Source organism: Coloeus monedula (assembly GCF_965178545.1).
Source record: "Coloeus monedula genome assembly, chromosome: 2".
NCBI classification, from domain to species: domain Eukaryota; kingdom Metazoa; phylum Chordata; class Aves; order Passeriformes; family Corvidae; genus Coloeus; species Coloeus monedula.
This window is the reverse complement of record NC_138782.1, coordinates 95,747,524-95,763,376: the sequence shown is the minus strand read 5'-3', so window position 1 is coordinate 95,763,376 and position 15,853 is coordinate 95,747,524. Positions and strand designations below refer to the sequence as shown.

The window sequence follows — 15,853 nt, the reverse complement described above, 5'->3', positions numbered from 1 at the left end:
CTTCTGTGCAGACCTTCTATATTTTTATTTTCCTTTGTATTACCAAAAGGAGTATTTTTAAGGGTCACAACTGGATGTTTGAAGAACATAGGCAAGGCCTTCCTTGAACCTTTTGTCTTCTTGCTTGTGAATAGCCATGCTCCGAGTATATAAACTTTTCTTACTCTGTGTGACCACTTCAGTCTGCTTTTCTGGCACTGTTACATGCACTGTTTTTTTCTTGCTGGATTAAACCTACTTCTTTTAAGCTCATGTGTTGTTTCAGGGCTTTCTAGAAAGATTTGTGACAGACTGCCTTAGGACTGGATAACAGACTAGATATCCTGATATTATCAGTGCTGCTTTTTGTGTTTTTCTGTGATTGTGTTCTCTTAACTCGTGGTTTGGTTGCTATCTGGAGTAAAACAGTGAATGGCAATGCATGGGAGATATTTAACCTAATAATTAGGTGGGTGCAGCTTGGAGGAGGACTTGTCCTGTTGGCTAGTTGAACCATTTGGAGAAACAAGTTACACCATTTAAGCTGTGAGTAGGAGTGTCTTTTGCAGCCTTTCTCCATCTTAATGAGAGCAGGTCTAATTTCCTTGCCTATTCTGCAGGGCCGTCTGTGTCTAGAGCTGCCCAACAAGCAGGCATAACCTGTTCCTCCCAGCATGGGTAACATTTAGGAATTTGCCCTTGATTCTAGGTTTATTTTTCTTCAATACTTCCCTATTCATGTAGCACTCAAAACACAGGGGATGACTTTTTCCTGAAATTGAAAAATCAGAGTATTTGTACATAAGGGGATTTGAAAAAACTGGGATGTGAGGCTTCCTAGGGCATGTCTTATAGTAATAGCATGAATATTCTGATGCCCAGCACCTTTGTTATCCATATGTGTTCATTCTGTAGTGCTGGCTTCAGCCCACTGTAATAACTGGCTTTTTTACCAGTAAAGATTGATGATTTTAGAGATCTGCGTAGTGCTCTTACAGCGTAATGTCTGGAAAGAGAAGAGAGATTGTGTCAGCTTTGTATGTTTATGATTTATTTGTGGTTCTTAGGCTTGAATGAGATCCAGGTACCTTCTCTGGAAAGCTTTTTATGTATCTCTAATGTTTAATCTAGCGTTGGACTCTCAGAACAGTGCATCATGAGAAATTGGCCTTAGCTGGAAAAACAGTCCTGTCAGCATGAAATACATACTTGAAAAAGACAGTTATCTGTCGCATTCTGTAGGGGTAGCAAAATCACCTAATTTCTTCAATGGCTGAAGCAATGGGCAGAGCTTTACTAGTGTTCTTTAAATGATGATTTAAGACCTGCTGCCCACTGGCACACCAGACATCTAACTCCTACCCAGTTTTTAGCTTTCACCATTTTTTAGCAGTCTTGTCTGTGCCTGGGAAAGATAAAGATTGCCAGATTACTTTTTTTTTTTTTTTTATATTAAGCTTTAAAGTAAGAGATTATTCATGACTGGCAGGTAGGGTATTTTGAAAGTTCCCTACATGGCAGATGAAAAAGGATTTCCTCCACCATACGCAATCTTTATTATTCCCCTAAAAATGTACAGATGTTCTCCTACTTGGACATGATCTCAAAATCCTGAAGATTCAACAAAAGATCACAGAAATGTAATGATTTGTAGTATCCCCTTCATTCACAGTTTCCCTCTCCCCACCCTTCCATTTTTTTTTAAGACAGCTGCACAGTCTGTGATGCAAGAAAGTAGGATAGCTTTATTTTAGCTTCAGAAACTTCTGATGTGGGGAGGGGTGAATTTCTTTAGATGTGAAGGATATTCTGATGCTGCTGACTGATGAGTCTGGTTTACCCCCAAGCTGCAAGCAGGCTGAATGGATCTGTGGACCCTTACTACTGAAAGGGAATTACCAGGTAAGCAGAGATATTTTCCTCTTAACATTTGCAGCTAGCAGGTAGAATGCTGAAATAGGCATTTCATTATGAAAGTGAACATAATGAAAAGAATAGAACAAATGTTGCTGCGATTAGGAGCATTGTTTTGCAGAAGGATTTGTTACAGGCATGCTTTTCAACAGTCGTGGAACCACAAATACCCAGAGATTTCGTGTTAGTCACTGAGGTTGGTGGTTTTACATATATATGTTCAATTCTAGAGGTTTTGAAGTTTTCAGCAGTTTCTGAACCAGAATTTCTAATATTGATCATAGAAGAAGTAGCTGGAGAATAAAAGGCAAGGGTGAATCTTCAAAGGCAAGGGTGACCTGCTTAATACAGATGGTCCAGAAGCTGATCAGAGTGGCAATCCTTAGAGTGGATTCCTGGGCCAGTCCGTGACTGGGTTTTTCTTAGTGTATGCCTGGATGTCTCAAGTGTAGATTATGCATCTGGGAGCATCACACAGAATGGAAAATGTTCTTAAAATTGTGTGGAACAAGACAATGTAATTGTCTTTTCAGGTTTAGCATAATAATGTCTGATTAACATAGTCTTAACATGATACAACAGAAGTGATGGGGAGGCTTATCTCACAAATACGTAGAAGGAGGACTATGTGTAGGTGGTCTGGCTAGGCTGATATAAATAGTATTAAAAACTCCTACTGTGGCTTAACTGAATTTAGCATGGCAAGAAATATTTGCAGAGTTTGAGTAGGTAGAGAATTCAGTGTTAATCACAGCTGGTTGGTAAATGACAAAACTGAATGTTAAGAACGCGGAAGTTTATTTCAGGAACACTAGCAATGTTGTAGTGAATGCAGTGCCAGCTGGCCTTTAAATAAGAGATGTTGCATCCTGTATGTTACACAAGAAAAAATATTTAATATATATTTAGCAATATTTTTTAAAAGTGAAATAATTCCATTTTTATTGAAGTTGTTGAAGATTGATGTTGCATGAGTGGAAGATATTTTAAAAATGAAATTTTGTGGTAATAGTGAATTGGTTTAGCTTTCCCAATCCATTTCAATAATCTTGATAAGCAAATAAGAGGGTGTTTGGTTCAAACATTCAAAAGTGAACAGGATGAGCTGTAATTACAAATCTCTCTTTTCTTCTTAATGATGCCTTTGAAATTCATAGGAAGTTCAGTGTTCCTGTCCATTTTTTGGTCTTGTTGCCATGCATGAGGGACTGAGTAAAACTGATCTCAGCAACTTGAAAGCCAAGCTTAAGTAGAAAACTAATCTTAATTAGCAACTTAGACTATCTTTGTAACATATTTAGGGACTTCCTTGGCCATAAACTGTAGAATTTTATTTTTAAAATTTGAATGTGACTTGTACTACTGGCCATGTATTGAGGCTTTCCCTCAGTTAGTGGCTGGTAAGATATTTATACTTTTTTATCCTGTTTTCATTTTTGGAAGACATGTAGCTTTTTATGAGCCAATTAACGGTATTGACAATTCAATCCAAGTAACTCACTATGCAAATGTACTCTTCTCTGACTCTGTGTCTGTGCTAAGTCTAGGAGGACAAAATTATCAACTTTACTTTTTTGGTCCCTATTTAAAATCAGTCTTCAGAAGGAGTATTTCCCCACCCTATTTTGTGTCCAGTTCTCCCAGCTCTGTAGAAAATGACAAGTGTTAAGAACGTAATCCTTAATTTCAGATTTTGTTACAAGAATTATTACTAGAATGCTGTTCTGCTTATCAAGCTCTAGAAGTAGACTGCTAAGGAAAGCCTCATGCCTTTCCCCTGAATGTTATACACTTAAATTTGAGAGGAAAGAATAATGTTTAATTTAGATACAAGTTACATGAAGTTACTTTGCTTCCAAAGAGAAGGAGAAGGAGGAGGAGGAAAGCTTTCAAAGATATTTCTGGATGGTCTTTAACAGTACTGGCGAGACATAGTAACAGTTTCATCAAAACCAAATCTAGTTACTTTGCTTTCTAGTTGCTTTTCCAGCTTCCCTTATATTCCAAGGTAGAACCGCAGGACTTCATGTGTGTGAAGATCGGTTTGTTTTGAAATAAGGAAGTGCCCTCAATTAGGAAATTAATACTTCCTGTAATTTCCAGCTCATGTAAGAATTTCTGGCATTCAGTACCTAAGAATCTGCATAAATCACTCTTCCCTGTTGTATGGTGTGGGCAGAAGGTCTCTTTTTCAATTCTGTCAGATTAGTTTTGCAAAAGTTCATCAGTGGTCTTTTTTGTCATTCACAATGTAAAACAAGTTTCTATGAGCAAAGGGTAACAAAGGCAGGACTGTTGTACTATTTGTAGGTTACCATATAATGGATATGAATTCCAAGGTTCTTCCATGGTAACTTTGTCTAATTATTTGCCAGCATTATGCAGTAGTCAGAAGCAAAATAAGCATGTAGTGTTGAACCTTTTAAGAAGGTGAGAAAAATGCATGCCTGGAGCATATAGACCACAAACTACATGGTTATGTGTCAAGAGACCCTTAGTAATTTCTGGAAGCATAATCCTTCCCTATATGGCAAATACTGCTTTAAATTACACCAAAAATCCACATGGAGCTGGTTGCTGGTTGTTCAGACACGGGGAAGATGCATTGCTGGCAGGTATAGTAACTGTGGGTGAAATAAGGCAGACTCAGGGAAGAGCTGAAGTGGTAGTTAACTCTGGAAAGGGGTACATGCTACAGGAGCTCTTGAAACAATCCAACTTCAGGCATCTAATTTGATAGAATGGGTTGGATTGGTTGGATGGGACCTTGAGAAATCATGTAATCCAACCCTTCTTTTGTGGGCAGAAACATCTTGCATTAGATCTGGTTGCTCAAAGCCCTGTACTATCTGACCTTGGTTTCTAGGGAGGAGGCATCTGCAACTTGTCTGGGTGTCCTGTTAGTGTCTCACTGCCCTCATTGTAAAAAAACTCTTCTCCAGACTGAACAATGCCAACTCTCTGAGTCTGTCCTCACAGGAGAGGTGCTTCAGTCCTCTCGCCATTTTTGTGCCCTCCTCAGGACCTGCTCCAGCAGGACTGTGTCTTTCCAGTGCAGGGGCCCTTGGAGCTGGATGCAGTGCTCCAGGTGGGGTCTCACCAGTGCGGAGTAGAGTCACTTCCCTCGACCTGCTGGCCACACTTTTTTTATGCAGACCAGGATGATATGGTTGATGTAGGCTTGGGAGTTTGGAGATTTGGTCTTTACAGGGTCTGTGTGCAGTTGAGGAAACAGTCAAGAAAGAAGAGAAAGAGGCTTCTTTTGGGTGTGACTTGGAACAGGAGCCTACCCTGTTCCAAGTCCAAAGGTATATGCTGCACCTTCAAATACTTATAGTCTGAGTAAGTGGTATTTTGAGAGCTGGCTAGTTATTGATTAACCCTGTCATTTTCTTGGGGAATAAAAGCTGCTAAGCATCGGGTTCTCAGTGCATTGTTGATCTGCAGCAAGAAGCCTTGTGGGATGGGAGTAGCTTACTAGGATCCTGTCAGATGAGTGACTTGTCATCTGACTGGTGTGTCCTGGGGTGGGGTCATACGTGTTACTGGTAGTTTTATTTGGCTGTGGGGATGGGCTGTAATATGTTTAAATAAGGCTAATTTCATGCATTGTTCTGCCATTGTCAGAGTACTACAGTTACCTTATCTCTTGGAAGACCCTTGAAGGGACAGAAAACCCATGTTCCTTTTCTGCACAAAAAAAAGACATTAAATTGCCTAGTTTAGACTTCTTTCCTTCCCAGTTTAGAGTCATGACAAATGTTTTAAGGTGTATGTGCTGTATATCCAGGCAGGGTGTCTAAGTACCAGTAATCTTCAGATGCTGGCTCAATGGAGTCCTTTGGAACTGGTGCACTGGCCAAAATGTGGACTTAATCTCTGATTTCCGTATGCTGCATCCTTGAGCTGTGTTTTGAAGTCATTGCTGCTGCTGCATAAAAAGTGTAATACCAGACCATAGTCGGAATCTATACTGTCTTCTCACCTTGCGTATCCTTATTGTGCAGGACTTTCTCTTGTTCTGTATAAATTTGGGGACTGTTCCCATTGTCCTGCGTTTCATTTTGCAATTTTACAAATGTAAGGAAAAATTACATTTGGGATTTTTTTATTCCCCTAACCAGCTTGAAACTTGCTGGAAAGGGTGCAGGTCAGGCCATGGATTTCTGCAGGTGCTTTAGATCTTCATCTCTTCCAGCTTTGCTTCCTTATTTCCCAAAGCCTGTATTCTTGTCTTGCTGGCTCAGCTGTGTGCCACTTTTAACATAAGGTCCAAAAGTGTAGTTTTTATTACTCAAGAAAAGGGCGTTGTTCAGTTTTTATTGACAGAGCATCTTTAGCTTTTATGTCGGATCCTTTTGTCATCTATCTTCATTTTCTCCTAGCATTTCCCACATTTCTCTTTCCACTTTTGTAATTTTAACTTTTTCCTTTTTCCCACAAGGAAATAGTGTATGTCTTATCATGCTTCCCAGTGCTTCTCTCAGAAACCTTTGCTAGTCTCTGCCAAGGGCTTGGATCCTCCTAGTCTTTTTGCAGGGACTGGGATAGAAATGGGGTGTAGGGTGTTGCTCTTAAGGCTGACTTTCTGTCCTCATGGATAGAGGAATATGCTGCAACTGTTCCCCAAGGTTAAAGTGCTAGGATAAACTCATAGCACTTCTGTATTTTATAACTTTACAAAAGATACTACATTTAACGTATGCTGTACACTGAAAATGTAGCTTCATCCAGAGTAACTATGGAATGTCTCTTTTTTGGCTTTGGTTTTGTTTTGGGGTTTTTTGTGTTTTTTTGTTTGTTTGTTTGTTTGTTTGTTTTTTGGTGTTTTTTTTTTTTTTGTTTTTTTTTTTGTTTTTGAACTTCAGTGATGTTGTTTTACCTATTGCAATGAATCTCTGTTGTTTAGAGAGTCATCTGTATGTGAAAAGGTTCTTTTGTAGAACATGGTGGTGCTGATAATCTCGTTGTAATCAATCCAAACTGGCTTGCTTTGGAAGAAAAAGAACAACAGGCTTTGTTTCTGGTTTTAGCGGATGATTCTAGTCTAACCCTTGTTTTGGAGTAGACTGCTGCAGTTGATAAAGGAGTATTTGTGGTATTCCCTATCTGTAGATTGTGTTGGATTGCACATTTCCCTCTCAAATCCTGACAGGAATGCTCAGGAAAGACACTTCCAGCATTTATGTCTACTTTGTTGCTGTTAGTTTTGTTCTCAGTGATTGATTTCACATTCTCTTCATTCTTCTAGCTCACACAATGAGTACCGATATCTACAGTTACTGTTGGTAGAGTTCTGAACAAGTATATCTGGTTTATACTGAAACTGACATTTTTAGCCATTGTACCTTTAAATTCAACTTGGTTCCACCCTTACACCAGAAATCATCTGGAATTCTGGGATGGAAAATGCATAATTATTTTAGTTAGCTTCATCCTCTGCGTGGTTTGTCTGTTTCCTTGTGCTCAGTAATTTCACACACATGCTCAGTGTTCAAGGTGTGTGTGGTAGCTTTTGTAGTGAGAGTTATTACAACATTAATGCTTTTTACAAAAAAAAAGTCAGTATCTTCTGTCAGTATCTTCTGACGGTGGTGTTTTTTTCTTCGTTTGTTGTTGTTGTGTTTTTTTAATCTTGTTGCTGTTTTGTTTTTCTTTCCCCTTTAGACTATAAATTACATTTGCTTGTGCATTTTCTGTTGTTTTTTTTTTTTTTTTGGGAGCAAGGAGTGTTTGTTGGAAAGCAGCCTGCAATGCTCTGTGGTGCATTTGCATTTCTAAATGCAGTTGGTGAACAGCTGCTGATGGAACTGTCTTTAGTGTGAGTAAATTAGACTGCTGTTGCCTTTGTGTTTTATGGTAACTTCCCATAATTGATTTTTCTCTACAAGATGAAGATTAGAATTAGGGAAAGAAATTGATAAGGTATGGCTTGCTTTACTTCTTTTCAGGGACTTTAGAAATACTGGACTGACAGTGCACCTGTAAAATTAAGGGCATAGGGAAAAAAGAAATTATTTCATTTAGTATATTGTGAAAAATACCTATTTGTGGCTGAGAAGAAGAAGGATTACACTTTCTGGAGAGAGTGTTACTAAGTCAGAAAACATATTTGAAAAATAAGTTATGTAAAATTTTTCCTGCAAAAGACTTAAAATTGTGTTTCTTAACAAAACTTAAAAAAAAAAATTTAGTACACATACAATGTGGTAAGAACCTGTTGGTAAATGTAAGGATGAGCTATACTTCTGCTTTTTAATATATTGGAGATTAGTGCTTCAGTACATCAGCATGTCTTTTATATGATAGCTGTCACATTTTAGGTTGCAGCACATAGATTTGCTGGGAGCCATTTCTGTAATTAGTCAAAATGTAAGAATAATAAGTCACTGATTTCCTTCCATTTTCTGACCTCTCTATCAAATAGATCCATCTTAAACATAGTATTTCACTCTAATGATGCAGCTTTGCTGGTTTAAACTTCATAGACTTAGGTCTCTGTGTTGGTGGGATGCCTAATTTTGCTTATTGGGGTCTGCTTACATTGGATTTGTACTCAAGACCTTGGAAGAATTAAAAAGGATAAAGGAGTGTGGGGCAGTATCTTTTCTTTTGTTCCACCGTAGAGTTAGGGTTGTGAGCATGCTGTGGGTGCTAGTAGCTGTAGAATGAATAAAGCCCTTCTCCCTCAGAAAGCTGTGTCATTGGAGAGGAAAACGTAGTCTGGCAGGTGGCCGACTCCCACAAGAAGACAACCTGGGCTGGGACTGTGGTGGGCCACAGTCCCTCCGCAAAGTGTGGTTGGATGCTCGCAAGGTACCCACAAGGGCACAGCTGCCAGTGAGTGCTCACAGTGCTGCAGCACAGCTGCCTTCCTTGCACCTTCTTGGCAGCTGTACTAGCCCAGGGGTTTAAGGGGATTTATTCTGTGTTGGTTTGGGGATCTGTGTTACTCTCCTTGCTGGGTTATTTTTAAGCAGGATCAGTTTCCTGAGCTGATTCACTGGCCTGCCCCAGTCTAATGATATGATGAGGCTGGTTAAGATGGTGGTTCCAAAGTTCTTACTGTTGAACATGCTTTTCTGACAAAGATTTCTGTTCAGCCACAGTCAAAGTGGTGTCTGAGGTAAGAGAAGAAATTAAGAGATTGCACCATTTTACTCATCAACACTTCAGCGTGATGGGGAGGGAGATAAGTAGATGTGGGGTGATATGTAAACACAAGATTGCAAGGCAACTTGGAGGTGTGCACATCCTTTTTGTATTCTCTTGATAAAAATGAATCATGGACCTCACCTAATACAAGCTTGAAGAGAAAGTGGAAAATTCAAAGGAAGGCTGAAGTAAGTTTCTAGAAAACCTGTAAATGCAAACATAATGGCAGTCTGTGGGCAGCAGTGTGGGTAAGATCAGACCTACACACCTTTTGCAGAGAAAATGGTTCTCCATCACCCCTTTCCTCTCCCCCTCCCCTTGTTTGGTTTTCATGAGGGTGTTGGATACCATGTCCCACCTTGACTTGTGTTTTATAGTTTTAAAATTTTTATGTGTGAATTTTCTCTTGTGTTGTTGGAATAATGGCTTGCTTATTTCTGTCAATGATTTTGAGTGGCAATAGCAGAGTTATTCTCACTTATCTTTTAATTGAATTTGTAATAGACTTCTACTAAAGTATCTTTGCCTATGTGGTATATTTTAAGTATACTTCTGGAGGAATACAGAACATGTTGGGTAAAATGTGCTTATTTTATAAGCTGGAAAGGGCTGCAGAGACTGTAATCAAAGGTCCTGTGAGATTTCATTCATTGTTTTTTGAATGCAGTATGAAATAGGCGCATGAGATAAGGATTTATTTTTCAGGCACCATCAAAAGTCAATCCATGAAAAATCTTCTTTCCCGTTTAGTCATTACATCAATTCTGTTGCTTTTCCCTGCTTTGATAACTGTATTGAAGTTGCAATGTGAAGATTTTTCTCTTTTTTTTTGAGGCTTAAGTTTTATTGAGGTTCTCAGCTGCTTTTTTTTACTGGAGCTTAACTAATTATTCTGTAATTTGGTAAGCTGGTATTGTTTGAGATGAGAAAATATTTCAATTTTATGTAGTCTGAATGCATGGAATTGTTTTTGTGTTCTTTTTTTTTTTTTCCATTAGGTGTACAAATTTAGAATTAACATCTGTTTCAAATTTAGTGGAATTCTTGTTTTTCGTCTAGATTTTATTCCCTGCATACCAGGACAAAACATAATTCTGTTGTAGAAAACTCCTTATTTGCAGTCACCATATCTGATTTTCATTTTTCCCTGGGATGGTGGAGGATTAGAGCAGATTATAGTGTTGGGATAATGTCTGACTCCTTGTGTTCCATTTAGTCATAAATAAACCCCTGAGAAATCTGAATGTTGCCATGGTGATGTTAGTAAAAGCCTGGGATATGGGGTAAGCGAGCCGCTTAGAAGCAGAATGTCACTTAGAGTAATGAGCACACCATCATTAGGACAGTGATGGGTTTACCTGGTGCTCTGTAACTTTAGTAGCCCATGCCAGATTCTGAAGGCGAGTAACTAAAAGCAATTCAGATGTAATATACTCTGTTTAGTAACTTGCAGCTACAAACCTTTTAACAAATGGAAATTTGTGTTTTATGTGTTTACTTTCTAGTTTTAAGTATCACAGAGAAACAAGCAACAACTTAGTCTTTCTATTCTGCCTTTCACATGGTGGTCTGGTTGAATTAAAACAAGAAGAATCAGTTTATAGCAACTTGTTTTAAACTGTGTAAATGCACACTTCTCTTCTTAAAATGTGGAATATAAAAAGATGGTATTAAAATGTGGGATTTTTTTGTTTTTTTCCAGTCTTTATAACCTGGCTTCACTGGAACTGAGAGAAAATTTGCTGACATATTTACCTGAGTAAGTCACATTGCATGTGTTTCATTATATTAACATAAAATGTTTTTATTCTTAAAATCTGCTCACATAATGAAACTGAATGACAGCTAGAAAAAATATTCCAAACCAGCTGACAACATGAGAGACACCCTTCTTTTAGCAGCATCCACTTCCATCCATTACTTCTAGTTGTACTTGATTAGTAGTAGCAGGAGCCTGCCGTCTGCATGGATTGGCTTTGTTCTATAAAAAAGTATTCTGTATGAAATACAGCAGCACCAAACATGTCCTGCATACATTGAACAAGCCCATCTGCAGTGGGAGTGCTGGTTTGGGTTGTTCTCATGATGAGATTTTGCAACTCTGAAAGTAGGGCAGTAAGATCTCTGAGATTTTCACTCTAGACCTTTATAGCGTTTAAATAAGTGTTTGTATTCAGGGCTGAGTAGCCAAAAGCTTCTAAACCTGGAGATGAATCCGTTGGTAGCAAACTAGGCCTTCTGAGGTCTGACTTCAACCACCGTGACTTCTGGAGAAAAAAGTTATCTGTGCTGTCTGTATTGTGGCAGAGGAGTTGGTGGTCTTCTGTTAGACTAATTTGGTATCTTATACTTTGGGGATCCTTTTTGTCTGCCTAGAAGCAGCCTCTTCTTTCTCTAGTGAAGGAGTTTCCTTCCTTCATTATCTGGCTGCTTCTTGCAAGAGTTTTGTTGATTCCTTGTGCTTGTTTAGATAATCTTAATAGGTACTGTAAAAGATTTAACCTATTTTAACCAGAATGTCTTCCCCAGTTGCTTTGGGGTCGTTTTTTCCTGTCAGTCTACTCAGTGCCTTGGTTGTGGCTGTTGATGGCAGTGAGCCACAAGACACTTCAATGTCAGTGGTCAGAAGATAGGAATTGCTAGCTAAGTTTGGCCATCCAGTGTCAGAATGAAGCTATCACAAATGCTGACAGTTTTATTGCTCCTGGAAAATTCTGACTGTCAATAATGTAGTTGACAATTCTTTCTGGTTTTTGTGCTGCTGCAGCTTTGGGGAAAGTAAGCAAGAGCTCTACGACAGCCTGATTTTGAAGGGTGGCCCTCTGTTGTCTGTCGGTTTGAACTTCTTTTACATCCTTTTGTGCTTCCCTGTGTTTGCAGTCTCAAAAACTGAAGTATTTCAGAAATTGATGGATCATGTTGAGAAGATAAATGATGGATATTGAGTCTTGAGTCACACAGTTATGTGATCACGGTGGGGAATTTTTATGCAATTGCATAACTGCAGATTTCCCCTAAAAGTAAATCTAACTAACTGTACTAAAGTATGTGGCATTTGCTACCCCAGGGCACTTACTGTTAAATTTAAAAAAAAGTAATGATTTGGTTGCTTACTAAGTTTTAAGTTTCAAGGGCATACAGTTACACTGACAAACCAAATTATTTTTTCAGTAAGATATTGCTGCAAACAGTCTGTGCCTGGTAAAATAACTGTCTGCTTACACTACATTGTAATTTGAAATTCAAGTTTCAGTAAAATGAGCTTATTCAAATACATGGGGTTTCTGTTGCTTTAGTCTAATGTGGTTTTGTTTTGACTTATCTCACAGATCACTTGCCCAGCTGCAGCGACTAGAAGAACTTGATTTAGGAAACAATGAACTTTATCATTTGGTAAGAGAGCATGCCACTGAAACTGCACATTGGTCTTGTTTTATGCATCATTTAGGTTAAATAAGTCATAGGATGTCCAAAATGGAAGAAAGAAAAATGTATGGAGGGAGAGTCTTTTTATAGGTACAAATGAATTTTCACAGTGAGCTGGTGCTTTCATATCTGCTTAGTCTTGTTCAGTACAATGTCACTTTACTCGAGAAACTGCAGCTGATCTCTAGAAAATGGCCCAGCTTTTTTTATGGAAATAAAAAGGAGTGGAAGGACACAAACTCTTGTCTGTGCTTGCAGTTATAATGGCCATATGGACTTGTGTCAGGGGATGGTTGGGTTAAAGGGTTGAAAGTTCCTACATTGTCACAGATAAATCTACCAAAAATATATCTGTCATCTCCCTTAAGGTGGCTCAGGTGAATGTTGGATGGATTCTCAGTAGATCAAGGCTGTGCAGGCAATTTGTTAGTGCATGCCAGGTAAAGAATGGTAGCTTATTAAGCTGTAGCAATTAATTTGTATGATGGAGTTTCCAAATGCTTATAGTCACTACTTCTAACCAAGGTACTTCTAAATAGTGCTCTCAGTAAGAATTGGGTTACTTAGACTGTAATTGTTGGGTGGCTGTTTGTTTTTTACTTGAAGCTCCTATGCTACTTAACTTCACTGCTTTTTATGTTATAGCCAGAAACAATTGGTGCACTTTTCAATCTTAAAGACCTTTGGTTGGATGGAAACCAATTAGCTGAAATACCTCAGGTAAAAATGAGCTCTACTGATACTGTTTTGAAGATGCTTTTAAAAGAAAACCTTTTCATTCATTCCTAAAGGGAAGTGCTTTAAAATGGAGTATTTTTTCAGTCTGGGTCTTTGCCTGGGTTTGGTTTTGGGTGTGTAAGGGTTTTCTCTTAATGAGTTCCTCTGTAAGGGATTGGCCATAATGCTGTATGTTGTCAGAAATTTTCTTTTAAGCATTTTGGCAAAGGAATTGTTTCCTACTATGCACATTGTTCAGTTTGTAGGATGACACATCCTCTGTTTATAGTTCTTGCCCTAAGATCAGGGAGCCATTAGTTGTTTGAGCTAACCCTCACCTTGTGTATCTATCTGAATTGCAGTTTTAAAAGTTTTGAGTATGAATCCTTTTTTTTTTTTTTTTTTTTTTTTTTTGGTAGTCATCTTCATCCATTTAAGCATGATATTTGGAAGAAGTACAATAATGGAACTGTTGCCATAAACAGAAATTTTGGTTTATTCAGGCAAATCCCCCATCTGACATCAGTCACGGGATGACGGAACTTAGCATTTAAGGCTTACAGCACTCTAAATTCCCTTTCTTAAGAACTTTTATAATATGTGGGATGGTTCCTTTTCCCTCTTTTTCCTTTACAGCCAAGTCAAAACCTGTTTTTCTCTGTTCCTCCTGCAGTTTGCTGTTACTTGCTGCATGGATCTCATTGTCAACTGTGTGTCTTGGAAATCAGTTACAGTTCAGTGGGTTTAGTTGACTTTGTTTTTGTTGGTTGGCCTAGTAATTTTTTAAGTAGAGGGGATAGTTCATAAAAGGTCAAGTGTGACTTCAGCAGCCATTTTTGTTAAAATTGACCATTATTGTGGTCAGTGTCCAAAGGGTGAACTTGTAGTATAAAGGGTATGTGTTTAGTGAAAGATCCTCTTGAGAGGTAGGCATTTCAAAAGTAAAAGAACCGATCTTGTAACTTAGGATCAAGGCCATTGCTGTATGAAAATTTCACATATGTAAAAGTAAAAGGCACTTCTTCCTCAGCCATTCTGTTCTCTGAAAGGTGATTTGGATGACTAAAATGAGATCTGTTCTCAAGTGTGTATAGGGATGTCTGTGTGCATGGGGAAAGGGGGGATGCTCTGATAGCTAATAAAGTCAAAGGTATTTCTCTGTCTAATGGTTGGGTTGCCATGGTAAAAAAAATTAAGTAGTCATTAATAATAGTAGATGATGGCAGTATAACTTGGCAGTTCAGATATGCTTGCCAGAGCAACACCCTCAATTCCTATTTCTACATTTGTTGTAGCTGGGAGATGTGAGGATATGAAATCCCTAGATGTCATGGCATGTTGCTGTAGCAGCCAGGAGAGACTAATCCTAATTTGCCTAGGGTTAATTGGGAGGGGTAGACTTTAATTATGTAGTGGTTGATAATCTGCCATTCTGAAAAAAACAACTTTGCAGTCTTTACTTGAGGAAAACTCCAGGTTTGGCTGGTGCTTGCCTGGGTGTGCTTGGCATAGCTTGCCTGACTACTGAAGCCAGTTTAATAGTTAAAACAAGAAACCGTGACTGAATCACTTGGTTTGTTTATCATATGTAAAGTGTAATTATTTACTTTTTTCTGCTTTTAGAGGTCGTACAAAGAATGGCCAATTAAGAGGTCATACAGATAATTGTTTTTCTTTGTGGAACTTCATTTTTCAAAATGCTTTCTTGCGTGTTTGGGCATGACTTAAATTTTTTGTCTTGTATCGCAGGAAGTAGGAAACCTGAAAAACCTGCTTTGTCTGGATGTTTCTGAAAATAAATTGGAATGCCTTCCTGAAGAAATTAGTGGTCTGACTTCTTTAACAGACTTGCTTGTTTCTCAGAATTTACTTCAGGTCTTACCTGATGGCATTGGTAAGTACAAGATGAATGCTATCACACAGAACCATTTAATCCACCGTAACTGGAAGTTATTTGCGTTTTTTAAGTCTTTTTGTGCAAGAGATGAGTTTATCTCAAGTTGGTTTTTTTTTTATTTTTGCTTAGTATGAAATGAATAGCTTTATTAATGCTGCATTTTAATTGTCTGCATAATGACTCCCTCATAATCCTCTTTCAGTCTTCACTTGATACATCCAAAACAACATAAAAGTTAGTATGTCCCTTCAGTTCCCATTGTATCCATGTCACCATCAGAACTCTTTAACAATGTAAAATTGTAGCTTGCAACATGCTGTGGGTCACTTGATAAGACTGGCTGAAAGTATCACTGTATCAAAATACAGTATTTTGAATGGCAGTGTGTGTTTATCTTCTTTTGGACAATGTGATTAATCCTCTACTGAACCTAGTGGAAGGCTGTTTGCCTCGCAGCCCATTAATCCTTGACTTGAGGATTCCAGCTACAACCTTTCTGTGTCTGACCCCTTAGACTGGGTTCATTAACTGAAGAATGTTTCCTGAAGCATTACCAGTGCCTTTTTTAAGGTGTATGTTTTTACCTGTGCAGTAGTTGTGACAAGTAGTCGAACAAGCATTTTTTTCTCTACTCATCAGCTGTTTTTCTGGAAATTTCCATCTGTAGGAGTACACCCTCTCCTTTAGAGGATTCCCTCCCACCTCTCCCCCCCCAAAAAAAAAAAAAATAAAGGTGTAGGGGAAGGAGGACTTGTAAATATGGTT

At 38.4% G+C, this 15,853-nt stretch overlaps 1 protein-coding gene across 1 annotated transcript in view; it reads left to right on the top strand.

The window, feature by feature from the left end:
* The window catches only part of LRRC1 (leucine rich repeat containing 1), a gene marked incomplete at its 5' end in the record, with an annotated part of 70,023 nt that overhangs the window by 36,111 nt on the left and 18,059 nt on the right, over positions 1–15,853 (top strand). The window contains 4 exons of the mRNA XM_082300276.1: positions 10,751–10,807; positions 12,378–12,441; positions 13,120–13,194; positions 14,941–15,085. Coding sequence (XP_082156402.1) covers positions 10,751–10,807; positions 12,378–12,441; positions 13,120–13,194; positions 14,941–15,085 — 341 coding nt within the window. The remainder of the gene's footprint in view (positions 1–10,750; positions 10,808–12,377; positions 12,442–13,119; positions 13,195–14,940; positions 15,086–15,853) is intronic.